Source organism: Coccinella septempunctata, chromosome 1, assembly GCF_907165205.1.
Source record: "Coccinella septempunctata chromosome 1, icCocSept1.1, whole genome shotgun sequence".
Classification (NCBI taxonomy): domain Eukaryota; kingdom Metazoa; phylum Arthropoda; class Insecta; order Coleoptera; family Coccinellidae; genus Coccinella; species Coccinella septempunctata.
In genome coordinates, this window is record NC_058189.1 from 68008001 (window position 1) to 68023824 (window position 15824).

At 38.3% G+C, this 15824-nt stretch overlaps 1 protein-coding gene across 1 annotated transcript in view; it reads right to left on the bottom strand.

Annotated features, from left to right (window-relative positions):
• The window catches only part of LOC123322880 (caskin-1), a 329147-nt gene extending 323871 nt beyond the window's left edge, over positions 1-5276 (bottom strand). Inside the window, exon 1 of the mRNA XM_044910947.1 lies at positions 5008-5276. Within this exon, the coding sequence (XP_044766882.1) occupies positions 5008-5023 (16 nt within the window). The 5' untranslated portion in view covers positions 5024-5276. The remainder of the gene's footprint in view (positions 1-5007) is intronic.
• Between the last annotated feature and the right edge of the window lie 10548 nt (positions 5277-15824).

The following is a 15824-nucleotide window of genomic DNA, read 5'->3' on the forward strand; positions in this document are numbered from 1 at the left end:
AATAAAAGATTTTCCACAAAGATTCTGGAATTAGTTGAGGGATGAGCCAACACCAACTAAGTTCAGGTGTGTTACAGTAAAGCGTGAAAGCCAACAACATTTTCACCATAATCAATGGTTACAAGCATTTTAAGTACCTACAAGTTAATTCCTCTAAAGGAGATATTTGTGACTCTTGGTCTGATGAACATAATTGAAAAGAATGGAACAATGATGATAAATTCCATGTTTATTCAAAGGAAAAACCCTCATTGTACGAATAAAAGATTTTCCACAAAGATTCTGGAATTAGTTGAGGGATGAGCCAACACCAACTAAGTTCAGGTGTGTTACAGTAAAGCGTGAAAGCCAAGAACATTTTCACCATAATCAATGGTTACAAGCATTTTAAGTACCTACAAGTTAATTCCTCTAAAGGAGATATTTGTGACTCTTGGTCTGATGAACATAATTGAAAAGAATGGAACAATGATGATAAATTCCATGTTTATTCAAAGGAAAAACCCTCATTGTACGAATAAAAGATTTTCCACAAAGATTCTGGAATTAGTTGAGGGATGAGCCAACACCAACTAAGTTCAGGTGTGTTACAGTAAAGCGTGAAAGCCAAGAACATTTTCACCATAATCAATGGTTACAAGCATTTTAAGTACCTACAAGTTAATTCCTCTAAAGGAGATATTTGTGACTCTTGGTCTGATGAACATAATTGAAAAGAATGGAACAATGATGATAAATTCCATGTTTATTCAAAGGAAAAACCCTCATTGTACGAATAAAAGATTTTCCACAAAGATTCTGGAATTAGTTGAGGGATGAGCCAACACCAACTAAGTTCAGGTGTGTTACAGTAAAGCGTGAAAGCCAAGAACATTTTCACCATAATCAATGGGTACAAGCATTTTAAGTACCTACAAGTTAATTCCTCTAAAGGAGATATTTGTGCCTCTTGGTCTGATGAACATAATTGAAAAGAATGGAACAATGATGATAAATTCCATGTTTATTCAAAGGAAAAACCCTCACTGTACGAATAAAAGATTTTCCACAAAGATTTTCCTCAAAGCTTTGAATTGATCTTGTCTTTGGTATTCTTATGAGAGAATTGTTTTGGCCACCACATACAGGGTGATCCAAAGAAAATTTAACATCTCGATTTTCCGACTTTAAATTAAAAATGTAGAAAATCGCTCATGAAATCTTCGTGACTTCAACCCCCTATCGGAGGTTGATTTTGAATAGGGTGAGGGTTATTGCGATGACTAATTTTGAAGATCGTATCGAATACCATCTGACCCTAAAATTTCGCTTCAAAATATTCATCGATAGTGAAATAACAGCGAAAACAGTGAAAGAGGCAAAGTGGAATTTATCTCGAGAATATTATTCGTATCCGACACATTTAAAAGGTATTTGGCAGTTATGTTTTTGATTTGCCTTAGTCTATCGTATAGAACGCATGAAAGAGGCGAAGCGAGGGACGCGGTTGTCTTAGGTCATGTAGCAAGGCTCCGACCTTTAGCACTAGGAAATTGTCTGAAGTATCTGGTATTTCACGCACAACAAACATGAGAATCCTTAAACAACATAAATTCGATCAGTTTTATGATTTTCCTTTCTTACTGAAAAATACACGGCATACAATAAAAGATAACAAATGAAAACTAGCGTTATTGACGTCGGAAACACGTTGTTCGTGCATACGCCACATAAGTCTTGCATCTTCTAACATAATTGCAAAATGCTTTCAAGTTGATTACAATTCTTCGAGTTCATTGAGTTCGTTTCCCATTTCCTCAAATTCAGAGCAACGTTTACCCCAATAAATGTTTAATCGCAAATCTCACGATAATATCACCACGAAAAATCATGTTTTTGACCTCAACGATCTCTGGAAATCTATTCAGAACTTCTAGTTCCTATGTCTCTATGTATCGCAATCGTCAATTTAATTCAGAATCAATATTCCTCGATTTTAACTCTGAATTAATTGATCCAAGGCTGCACCTCGCATGATCACAGCTATTTCAGGCGACGAAAAAATCCACCTCGTTATTATTCAACGTTGATCTTTCTTCCCATTAATTTATTATTGCTCGAATGTTAATGCTACTCGCGCACCTCTAATTTTTTCGTTTCAGGCGATGACTAATGGTGTAACCTACCCGGTAATGGATGAATGGGATATTTAATAACAATTTCTTTGTTGGTGCCCAGCTGCGGATTCATTAGTTGACAACGTTCGTTTGTTGATTAATTTTTTTACTGGTAGGTTTTTTCAGAATACGATTAATTTATTTTATCTCTTTTATTTTCCGTATAAAACCATTTCCTTCTTCTTATTATTAGGATTTTCTTCTGTGTGAGGCTGAAATCAAGCAGTGGCCATCTGAAATAGCTATTGTGTAGTGTTTGTAGGGGTGAATGGTCCCAGAATGAAAAATAATTGAAGGAAGAGCTTCTGCTATCCAAAATACCGGCAGGTGGCAATGAAAATTATAACTAAATTATTGAAAACAGGAGCGTATTCTCAAAAATTAACATGCAATGTGATTTCGTTCGTTCGTTCCCTTTTTGTAACAAGTGTAGGGGGAGTCCTAGAGACTTGCTCAGGTAGGAGACTTGAACCACCTCGAATATTTCAATTCAAATTTCGCCCTACCGGTATCGTAAATAGCTTGCGACATACTCGTAACAAGGCACAACTAGTGGCGGCTCCATTTTGGCCGCCACCAGAATAGTTCGGGAGTGAGAGGGTTGAACATGATTTTGTTGTTAGGAAGAAACAAAATTGAATAATTATTGTTTGTTACACTGTCTGAAAAGCTTAATAGGTGCTTGGTGTTATTTGGTTTTATTGCTTTCATTGATTAATATTGTTTTACAAACGATGAGCCTTTTTAATGATAGTTGAAAAGTTTCAAGAAAATATCTGTTGGGGGAGACTTGACCCATGCTATGGTCGACAGACATAATCTGCGGTCCTAAACAGAAGATTGAATGATAGAAATAAACATGAAAAAATACACAAAGGTTCAAAAAAGCTAAAAACATCTCGGAAATAAATGAGAGTTACTCTGAAATAGAAACTATGTATTTCATATGCTGAGACATCTGATGATGAAAACTTTGACATAGAATATGGTTGGTCATGGTAAATTGTTTTCTTTCAATGTTTTTTCTGACAGACAAACTATGGTCAAGTGTATCTCGCCTCCCTGTTGGGTTAGGAAGAAATGAACCAATTTTCGGTTCCTAAAAAAAGAATTGCTGTACTCAAAAGGTTCATCTCACCATCACTCTACTATTATCTATTGTTACCTATTTGAGCATGATATCATCACGCAAAAAAATGAGTTGCTACCATTTACAGATACAAGTTAAGTGGCTTCAGAGTATAAAGGGGTTGAACTATCCTGGACTGTCCCTACCATGCGAAGTAAAAATTGAATTTGATTGAAAGAAATATCATTTTTTCAAATCTGAAAACAACAGTTCCTCAAATGATCCAAATAATATAGATTTTGATATTTGAAAGATAAATCTCAATATTCTGAGGACTGCCCTGATTATCTTGAAATTACATCTGCCATCTTGAGGGGTTAATGGGAGTCAATGAGCCCACAAAATTTCATTAAAATCGGACCATTCATTCTCACGTTATAGATATCGAAAATCAATACCAAAATCCATAAATCACTCTGTATCTCCGAAACTAATGGACCAAAGTTAAACAAAACAACTTTTCTGAAAGTGCTAGAAGAGTTGCATTCACCACTAGTCTATGGCCAACCACCCTGTATGACATTATTCATCTCAATTTCGAACGATCAACCTTACCTTGAAATATAGGCAGTTTTCTCGGCATGGCTTTTTTTAAACACTCGTTGCAATTCTACGATGCCAAATTGGCGATTCATCAATATTCTTTTCCCCAGTAAAAGAAGAATGTTTCATTCATTCATGATACACGCTGCGACATATGATATAATAATGAACAGTTTATCGTTCGAAGTGAAGTAAACAATTATCAGGTGTTGTAGATGTCGTGTGTTTACATTTCGTCCCATTTTGCTCGACGAGATTTCCGTTATCAATTTATTCGAAGTTGTCTAACACAATTCCACTTCGAGGCTGAAGAATGAGGAGAAAATCCCCAATGTCATCCGAAAATTCAACATTTTTCATGAGAAAAATGCCATAAATTCAGGAAAAAGTTTCCCTCTCCAATGAGTTCCAATAGATGATCCTGTATTGTGAATGAAGTGTCAGAAGTTTTTTGAATTTCTTTCTCGTTTTTTCAATTTTCTACTGAATAACCATTGGTAAGTCCTGTAGCGTTCCTCCAACAACTGAAGAACAGAAGAATCATCACTTCGAAGACTGGACCTGGTCGAAAGACCCTCCCAGTCAAAAGCAAGATTTGGCTATTATTAATTTACTACTGAAGGCATTTCTAACGACGAGGGTGATCCTCCACCAAGATCAGCAGAAGGTTTTTGACGCAGAGATGATATTCCTCCCAGTGCAATTGAAGGACAAGTTATGTACCAATAATTGCTTATTTTTTTCTTCATTCATCATCAAGTCTTCGAATTAGTTTCGATGAAAGCCTTATTGTTCACTTTTTTTCTCGTTTTCTGCTCTGTTTCTTTGTTTCAGATATTATTTCGAAATGGAAAAAGGATAAAGAAATTTTTTTATCGATGGAAAAGAAGCTCTTCAGTATTAAAAGCTTATTCTGTAAACAAATTTGTCATCACTACACTTCTCACGGGGAGACAGGGTTTTTTTACTGAGGTTTTTTCTTAAGCTCTTGTATCATACTCCAAATTGTATATTACCCTCCCCGTTACACTAACATTTGCTAAAACTCATACATATGCTATATTGTTTGATAACTAAAAATGTATTGCTGACATTCAGAAGAATATATTTATCCTTCAGAGTGAACGTTGTCTGATGACAGTCCCGCAAACCTGTCAAAAACCCAACCCTCCGACTCACCGCTAAATTTCCGCATTTTCCCGGTCCTTATTCCGCCGAAGACATGGAAGAAGCCGCCTCCTGCACAACGTGAACCTGATCCAGCCCGATTTCACCCACAACACCACTCGCACCAGCCACTTATCACCGGAACACCCGTAGAAGGCCGGCTAGAAGAGAGATCTCTACGCTACGGACGCGCTCGTCTCGTCGACGAGCTAGATCGCGCGGCGTAACCGTGTTCGTGTGTGTGGTACTCGGAAAAACGCGCGATCCGACCGTTCGCCGGTTGGAAGCAGAAGCGAAGTGGCGGTCTTTTCCGTGGCGTAGACGACCCCGCAGCGGATACTCCGGGCAGACGGCGCGGTTGCGTGGAAACGCCGACACGAGGTTGCCGGGTTTCGGGGGAAATTCGGCTTTTCCGGGCGATTTTCCCGATTCCGGCTGGGATCAACCGTGCCTCGTGGTCTCGACCATAAATTTTGTGAAATTTTCCGTTTTCTAAAATCAAGAGTTGCCTCTCGAATGCGATCTTTAGGGAGCTGTATCTAACCATGAACTCTGCTCAAACAAACAATTATACATATACAGGGTGGGCTTTTTAAAACGAAACGAGATAACGGGCGCAATAAATTTATTTCGAAAAAATGCTCGGACACGTCGATTTTTACTTTGAGGGAGACAACTTTTAAGGTCATATTCACAACTATATCGCTTCAACCCTTAGTGTTAGAACACCAACCCCTTAATTTTGAATAGGAAAGATAGGGTGAGTGATACCTCATTTGAAAGGTCTTTTTATCCTGAATTCGGCATATTAATTTTTTTCTCATTTAATGCATTCCTTTTCGAGATATTCAATTTTGAATTTCGTACCAGTACCAGTCATTCCACTAACCATGCTATGTGAAATCATCAATTATTTTCTAATTCATTCTGTGGTTACGATGGTAACCGTTAATTGTCAACATTAGACAACGAAATAATTATTATTGGTTTTTACTTTCTTCAACAATTAAGGTGAAAATGGTTTATTCTTTTTCAGAAAGAATTGAAATTATTTCTTCATTTTTCAAGAATAACGAATGCGGTTCTAAAACGAACTTTCTGCAGATGTGCTTTTTTGGGTGCAATCGATTGAATAAATCTGCTGTACGATTCCCGCATTCGTTATTCTTGAAGAATAAAGAAATAATTTCAATTCTTTCTGAAAAAGAATAAACCATTTTCACCTTAATTGTTGAAGAAAGTAATTACCAATAATAATTATTTCGTTGTCTAATGTTGACTATTAACGGTTACCATCGTAACCACAGAATGAATTAGTCAAATAATTGATGATTTCACATAGCATGGTTAGCGGAATGACTGGTATTGTACGAAATTCAAAATTGAATATCTCGAAAACGAATGAATTAAATTACAAAAAAATTAATACGATGAATTCAGGATAAAAAGGCCTTTCAAATGAGGTATCACTCACCCTATCTTTCCTATTCAAAATTTAGGGGTTGGTGTTCTAACACTAAGGGTTGAAGCGATATAGTTGTGAATTTGACCTTGAAAGTTGTCCTTGAAGTAAAAATCGACGTGTCCGAGCATTTTTTCTGAATAAATTTATTGCGCCCGTTATCTCGTCTGTTTCGTTTTGAAAAGCCCACCCTGTATATGAAAATCCCACATTATTTTTTCACCAGGAATCAATCCTTGAATTCTTTCTTAACTCATTTACACCCTATATACAAGTTTTCATTTGCCAAATAATGCAACTGTCAGTGAAATGACCAGTGGCTATATAGAATATGTCACTTAATTATGGCATAACTAAAGGGTTTTTCAATAGGACGTTTCATTTTGAACAGCCCGCTATTTGAGCAGCTGTCACTTTTGAAGCTGTCATTTTAAGACATTTGACAAGTAAAAACTACGCCATTATTAAAAATGGAACGATATACGCTTGGAACATAGATACAAGGAATGGAAAATAAACATTTGTTGTTGCCAAAGACTGCAGTGAGTTAGTTGCTTAGTGTCGCCAATCACAATTGAGATAGTTGAATCTGACATCATTGTCACGTCAATTTTCCGTACAAAAGGGTAGGAGCTCTATAAATTTATTTATTTTACGCCACTACCTTAGTATCGCGAACACTAGACAGAAAAGCATCGAATGTTTGTACCACAACAAATACATTCATAGCACGTCAATGTCCATTCCATGTATTTATGTCCTGAGGATACACGCTTTAACAACGCATTGAAATTGTTAAAATTCACTACAAAAATGGTGAAAATTTTGCAGTCATGGTTCGCAAAACCAAATCACTTTTGGGTCGTCGTAAAGCACCTTCTCAGCCGGCAATAGTGAAACTGGTGGGAAACTTTGAGCTGTTGGGACAAGTTACTGAAGTGAAGAATCGAAATAGTGTGCGTCGCTCAAGAACAACTGAAAATATTGCTGCTGTAGCCCGTAGTGTTGACGAAAACCCAGATTTGTCGATTCTCCTCGATCTTTGGAATTAGGCATTCCACAAACGACATTACCTACAACGTATTTTGCATAAAGACCTAGGTCTTAAGGCTTTTAAAGTTGAGTTAACACAAGAACTCAAGCTGGTCGATCATCAGCAACGTCGTATCTTCGCTGATTGGGTCCTTGAAATGTATCAAAATGATCCGGATTTGAATCGAAAAATCATCTTCAGTGAGGAGACCCATTTTCACCTCAAAGGATACGTTAATAAACGAAATTGTCGAATTTGGGGTCGGAAAATCCAAGAATGACTGTTGAAGAGCCTCTCTATCCTCACCGTATCACTGTTTGGTGTGATTTTTTGACTGGCGGTGTGATTGAACCTTACTTATTCGAAAATGAGGCTAGTGCAACTGTTACGGTGAATGGATTACTCTACCGAGCTATGATTCATGATTTTTGATGGCCGAAATTGGAAGATATTGAAGTGGACGAAGTTCATTTTCAGCAAGACGACGCTGAGTGCCAAACAAGCAAAGAAACCATCGCAATTTCACAAGAAAAATTCCCTAACCGTGTTATTTCTCGAAGAGGTAACAATTGAGCACCGAGATCTGTTATTCAACACCTTCAAACTTTTTTCTTCGGGGCTACGTGAAAGATAAGGACTATGCCTATGATGCACAATCGATTCAAGACCTTAAAGATGGAATTCGTGAAGTTATCGAGTACATACAGACATTTGGTGACAAATTTCATGAAAAGGATATGGTGCTGCAAGCGTAACCGTGTCGGCCATTTGCCACTGTTAATGGCATACCTTCCTCCACACAATGAAATAAGCATCCATTGATTTCTCTTCGAAAATACTCTGTTTTTTTAAATCAAAATGAAACCTCTTATTGGAAAACCCGGTATAAAACCTTTCATGTTACTTTAACAGATTGAAACTTCATAGCAGACAGGACACATTATATTAGGTTCACACACAAATGCATCCGCCATTTTGCAACTCTCACGGGTAATTCTTTGCGCCTACCTGATCCTTCCGGTTGTATCGAATAAAACAGCGAAACTTCTCTTACATAATCAAGAAATAGGCAGGCCTGAAATATCATCACGAAAAAACCCTGGAAAAACAATCCTCATCTCCAAACACAAAAACCTCTTATCTCTCGATCAATATTTGCTCTGACTAGAACAGAGAACGGATTGAAATCGAAATACGATTATTTTTAGAAAATCCCATATTTATTTATCGTTATATACACTCTTACGGCCTTGTCTACTCATACTTCACGACCGCAATCAACTGATTAGCATTTTGGGATGATGTACCTATACAAGGTACGAGGATATATTGAAAAATTCTTAGCCTATTATAGAACCAAACAAAATTTCAATGTCAAAATATTTTATTACTCTACATATTCTCCTCTTAATTGGATACATTTATTGCAGCGAACCTGAAACGTCTGTAGATTTCAAAAAAAAAATGTTCCTTCTTGTTTCTTGCAAACCAGACCTACACAGTTTTTATTATTTCCTCGTTGGAAAAAAATTTACGACCTTTTAAACATTTTTTCAGTTGAGGAAAGAGATGATAGTCGGATGGAGCCAAATCTGGTTAAAAAAGGGGGTGTTCTAGTAACTCAAACCCTAAATCACTAATTTTTTGCATGGCAACATGAGATTCGTGTGCAGGGGCGTTGTCCTGCAGAAACAAAAAACCTTTGGATAGCTTTCCGCGTCTTATCTCTTTAATTTTTTCCCGTAGAATGGTTAGTAATGTCGAATAGTAATCTCCGATTATTGTTCTACCCTTATCCAAAAAATCAATCATGATTACCCCATGGAAATACCAAAAAAACTGAAGCAAGAACTTTTCCAGCAGATAGAATAACGAGAATGATCTCGATGGAAAACCCGGAAAATTCAGTCGGATCACCGCACATCCGACAACGTCGCTCGCCTAGCTTTTCCCCATGGATAACGTCCCATTATAACGCCCGAAAGTTATGCCGCCAATAATGCGTATTTTCCCGTAAATATACGACCCACGTCGTACGTATACCTACGTGACACACAAGATGGATTTCGAAATTTAAATGTCCCGATGTTCGTACTCCACCGATCCCGCGTTTCCGAATGCGGAATACCATACAGAACTCGATTAGATGATAAAAGGAGAATGGATATGCGAGTAACGTCAACAATTTATTTATCCAACAATTCTGGTCGGAAGGGAGGTTTATATTTGAGTTTGAGGAGAGATTGAGTTGATTTTCTTGGCGAAATGCAGATTTTTCCTCCCCTTTTGAAATAAGCGAACACCGATTTCAGGATAACCAACAGTTGCGTTAAACACACCGTGTCCCATCCAAAAAAAAAACTCAATTCTGTATTGCAATTCAGTCTTCAATTGAATTCTCCCTGTAATGAACGCTGTTACCGCAAAATGTTTATTGCTATTTTGACACGTTTATTTTGACACGTTGATTTTCACAGGTGACATATGGGAGTCATCACTGTTATCACTTTTATCTGGGTGCGATAAAATAACTACAGGCAGGTTAACCTTCTATAGAAACCTAACTTAATACATCATCAGTACATACTGCAAAATCGTTTTTATTTTCCTTTTTACAGAGCGAGTCTTTGACTCGTACAGATATTTTAACAGTAGACTCTAGAGGTAAAAAAAAAACACTTTTGTCCTTTATCATATTTTCCGAAACAGCTTGGTTTGAAAGATACAGACTGTTGAAAAGTCATAAAAAAATGTTATTTTGAGCTCAATCTCACGAATGGTTCAATCAATTCGAATGCATTTCGGAATATAGTTTTTTATTCATTCGATGAATCTTTTTCGAACCCAAGATATCGTCCACGTCTTCCAGTTTTACCCAAAAATACAAAGAAGCCAATTCTTGAAACTAAGCTGAAAGCTATCTAATGAATATTTTTGTAGAATAAAAGTATTCTTCATATTTTCTCGTAAAATGCGCCCTTTTCGAGTAGTTAGATGTTCAAAAATTAAAAAGTACCTGTGAAATTTAAGAAATTGGTCACTTTGGCTGAATGCAACTCTGTTTAAGATCTACAGATGTGTAGAGTCCTAGATTTAGCTTGTTATGCTGAATGGAATTTTGTTTCTCTAGGGGTGGCAGAGCTCATTATGATTCATTCATTCATTCATTGCTGTATCCCGTCACCGGGAATAAATCTACAAAAAGACAAAAAAGAAAAACGCTAATTGCGGCTGTGTGCCCTCCTGTGACTGAAGAGACCCAACCCTGACCTACAGATCCTTCCACACTCCGGGCCTGAATAGTCACCAACCAGATCTGGCCGCCGCTGTATTTTTCTCGAGTCTCCAATATAACTGCGGACCAAAGACCTCCACTGTGACCTGTCCAACGCCATTTGTTCCCAGTTATGATTGGCATCAACTGATTTTAGGGATTGATGCAGTATAACCTTAAAACGCTTATACTTACCTCCTGGTTTCCAAGCTCCCTCTGTCAATTCGCCATACAAAGCTATTTTGGGGAGTCTTGTGTCTTATATCCTCAGAATGTGGCCGCTCCATCTGAGCCGGGCCCTCGTTACTTGAGTCTCAATTGTTGTACAACTAGCGCTCTGCAAGACTTCTGCATTCGAAACTTTGTGGAACCATCTGATGTGCATTATTTGCCTTAGATAACGTTGTTGCGTTTGTTCAAGCAGTTTATTGTGTCGCCTGTAGGGCGTCCAGCTTTCGCTTCCGTAAAGAAGCGTTGGGAGAAGGACTGCTTTGTAAACAGCTGTCTTGGTCTTCAGATTGAGGTCGAGATTTTGAAACACCCTGACCTTTAGCTTCCACAATGCTCATTATGAAAACTTAAAATGGCCATATCTCTTTAGCAGTGCCGAATAGGAAGAAAGTATCTACTCTTAATATATTTCTACAAGTCAAAGACTCACCCTGTATAAGCGCTGGAAACTTTCTCGCTCCTAGAAAGGAACAGTGCCGGACGTTTCCCAGTTTTCTCATTATAACCATTACGTATCATAAAAATACCAAAAATTCAAAGAACCCAACTCTTAAAACTAAGTTGAACGCCATCTAATGAATATTTAAACGTTTTGTAAAATAAAAGTATTCTTATTTGAAATATTGGGTGCTTTGGCTGAATACAACTCTGTTTAAAAGATACACAGATGTGAAGTGTCACAGATTTAGCTAGATATTCTGAAGATGATTTTGTTTCCCAGGGGTGGCACAGCTCATTATGAAAACTCAAAAGGGCTATATCTTTTTATCAGGGCCGACTCGAAGAAAATGGTATAGGAAAAAAAAATTTCTTTTCACCTCAGTAACCTGCTATTAAAATATTTATACGAGTCAAAGTCTCGACCTGTATATTATAACAGGTACGAAAATCATCCACTTAAATTCCTGAGCAGTGTATGTTATAATGTATCACGCGAAATTTTACTACATCAGGAAGACCATCAGAACACCAACAATACTTTGACCGACCGAATGACGCATTCTGTCTGCATCTAAACGATAAATTCTATATTTAAATTTTACGATATCGTTAACATTAAACGACTTCTCATGTAAAACAACGGCAGGGATCGATAGAAATTAGCCGGTTTTTTTTCTGCTGCACGAGCTGCATTTATGCCCATAAAGTGTTTAATCGCCTTAATCCACCAAATAGTAACCGATCATCATTACAAAGACACGCAATCGAATGATGTTTTCAATTACTGACGTTAATTGCCCAACGTCACCTTGAACACTCTCTGTCAGAATAAACTGATGGCATAATTTGACAGTTTTGACGGAATAACCGTGTCAAACGTCAAATGACGACTACGCCCTCTAGGAAAAGTTCAATTCGATAAGAAAATATTGCATATTACAACGTCTTCTCATCTCTACGATCTGCGAAATGAGAGATGAACACTAAAAACCAGATATTTTCGAGCGGGCGCGAAATACCGCCCATAAAACGACGGGGTCTATTCCGTCATTAAGCTCCAGAACTCAGAAGCAGTCCTCCAGACATCATCCAGAACGATCCTTCGCGTGGGGCGTATCTCTGGCACGTGAATTATATCTGCGAAACAGGCCCGTGTTCCCGGGTGATAGGCCGCCATCTTAGGGCCGTTTTAACGGTCATTAGGATGTCAAACGCAGGAAGAGCCAGTAATTCGGCCCGATGAAAGTTGGATTGTTAAGTTTCCGCGCGCTGAAATACGGCCGACTTGGCGCTGGCTTCTTACACGACACATAAAAGTTATAGTGACCCTTCATCCACAGCGGAAAGGTTTGGTCTGAGAGATGACGGAAGTTCGGGACAGTTGGGTAAAGGAGAAATGTCGTAGACTTGGGTGTGAGGAAGCTTGGGCAGAGTCATCTTGATTTGGTCAGAATGAGACATCTGTATACAGGATTAGTCCTTGAATCGTACATATTCTGCTCCACAAGAGTTTTTAAAAGTATGTGATCTTCGAGAAAATCGCTGTAAAATCATTTAAAACTCAATAACAACTTGAATCGATCCAATAAAAATCAGTATGAGACATTTCGTCAATCTGGTCGCCTTTTTTCTCAAGTTTGGTTCTTTGCATATATGTACTCCATTAATGTTCTTATTTTGAAATGAAGTCAGTTTATCAACGGCTTCGATTTGAAACGAGTTTTCTGAAAATGCCAAGACGTAAATTAACAATCCCTGAGGCTAATAGGGCTATCGGAATGCTACAGGGTCGCCTAACTCAGGTTGTTGTAGCGGAAAGGCTCCAAGTCAGCCAAAGTGTGATATCTCGACATTGATGTAGGTTCAGGGAGACAGGTTCCGTGTTGGAAAGACCAAGGCTTGGTGGGCGACGAAAAACAACACCTGCTCAGGATCGTTTCATCGCCGTTTCGGCGAGAAGAAACCCTACATCTACGTGTAGAATGCTACGGTATAGTCTTCCAAATGCAGATGGGGTCCAAGTTTCCATCGAAACCATCAGACGACGTTTGAGAGAGGTGAATCTAGGTTCTAGACGTCCATTAAGAGGAGTTCCATTAACACGTGACCATAAGCGTCAAAGACTGGAATGGGCAAGGCAACATATCAATTGGAACGATCAATGGCGTACTGTCCTTTTCACTGATGAATCCAGATATGGACGATTTTCAGATTCTCGAAGAATAAGAGTATGGACAGTCCCACGCATACCCCGTAATCGTCGCTATGTCCAAGAAGTTCATCCATTCCGAGGGGGTAGTGTTATGGTATGGGCCGGGATATGTTTCAACGGGCGCACAGATCTACACATTTGTCCTGGGAATATGACCGCCTTGCACTATAGGGAGCATGTCATTGACAATGTTGTGCCAAATTTTCACGCTGCTATTGGTGAAACTTTTCAATTTCTAGACGATAACGCTAGACTGCACCGTGCAGCCATAGTTGAGAATGCGCGCGAGGAGCTTGGTATTCCACATTCACCAATACCTCCGAACTCACCAGGTTTGAATTGCATAGAACATGCATGGGATATGCTCCAAAGAAGATAAAAACATCAACCTATCCCAGAATCCTTAAATGATCTCAGAGAGCTTCTGCCCCGTTTATGGAACCAAATTCCTCAAGAAATGTTCAACAACCTCGTGTCTAGTATGCAAAGAAGATGTCAAGCTGTTAATGATGCCCGTGGAGGCCATACATTGTATTGATAGTCTTAAAATTCTTGAATTCTCTGGGAATAACATTTCGTTATTTACTCGATTTTTCTTAACCACCCTATATATGCTGCAGACCTACAGGCTAAAATTAATTTGCAACTTGAAATCTCTTGACATTAGAAAGTTCCAGGGAGGTGGAAGAGAGTACTAGCCATCGAATGGGAAATTGTACATTAATTTTTTCTGAAATAAATTTAATATTATATTTTATTTTTGAGCATAAAAAACGTATCGAATCACTTTGTACTCCCAAATTTCATGTTTATTCTTATCCTCCTCTATTTTCCGCATAAACTTACCCTTATTCGTACTCCTAACAGCTAACCATAATATTTTACCGATCGATCCTGACAATCAGCTCAAAGACTCCAACTAACTGATCTTCTGAAGGTCTGAAATCCGCATCGCGTAGAAACGAATCATCATCAAGCACGCAGAGAATCGGTACTGTTCGTCCGAAATAATTAATAAGACGTTTTATATCGGGGCGAATAAATTTGGGAGAGCGCTATATAGCCTGCGCTCGTTTGGGTCATTTAGGAGAGAAGTTAAGGCAGTGATGGAGGACCTGTCAGGATAATGAGCTCGGTTGTGTTGATCGCAGGGCTCGTTTCCTTGCCGCGTGTTTGATATGCAGATTTCGGTATGGAGCTTTTTTACGACGATACACTCACTTCCTTGATGAGGTCTATGTAGGGGGGAGTTGCGGAATGCCGCAATGAAAATTACTCAAATGGTCATGATACAAAAATTGTACGGTAAGTTTTGAAGAAGAATTGCTCTGATATTCTGAGTATAAGGAAAGACCACATCCACAGAAACTAAACCTAAGCTAAGCTATACCTAAGAGGATGTATTGATAACTAGTTAGCCTAGAACAGTTCCATGCATAAAAAAAAATATTGCGTTACCATAGCAACGAACAATAACTCATTAGAGGTGTTAGGGTGAGGTTTGAGGTCAAAAAAGTAAACCAGAGTTACACAATAAATTGAAAGAAAAAAGATGTCCACCGAAATTGTGAAAATTGTAGTATCGAGCCATCATCAAGTACCTGTATTTAAAAGAGTTAAGAGGTAAGCAGATTAACGATATGCTTAATACCCTTGGTGATCAACGTCCTTCGTATGCGACCGTGAAAAATTGGACTGCAAGCTTCAAAAGGGGTAAATTTTCCATTGAAGGTGATGACCGATCGGGAAGGCCAGTTTCTGTGTCAGTACCCGAAAATATCGATGCAGTTCATGACAATACTTTATCAGACCGTCGAATTTGGCTAAAATGGATATCTGAAGCACTGAATATTTCATACGAACGCGTTCATCATATAGTTCACGTCAAATTGGACATGAGAAAAATTGCTGCAAAATGGATCCCCAAATCTTTGAATGTTGACAAAAGCGTGCGAGGGAAGAAGTATCGCGTTCGATTTGTGCTCGATTTGAAAAGGATGTAGACTTCTTGAATCAAATTGTTACTATGGATGAGACTTGAGTACATTTCTACGATCCAGAAACAAAGAAACAATCGATGGAATGGCGACACTCTGATTCTCCAAGACCTAAGAACTGTCGTGTCCAAAAATCTGCTGGAAAAGTTCTTGCTTCAGTTTTTTGGAAATGCCATGGA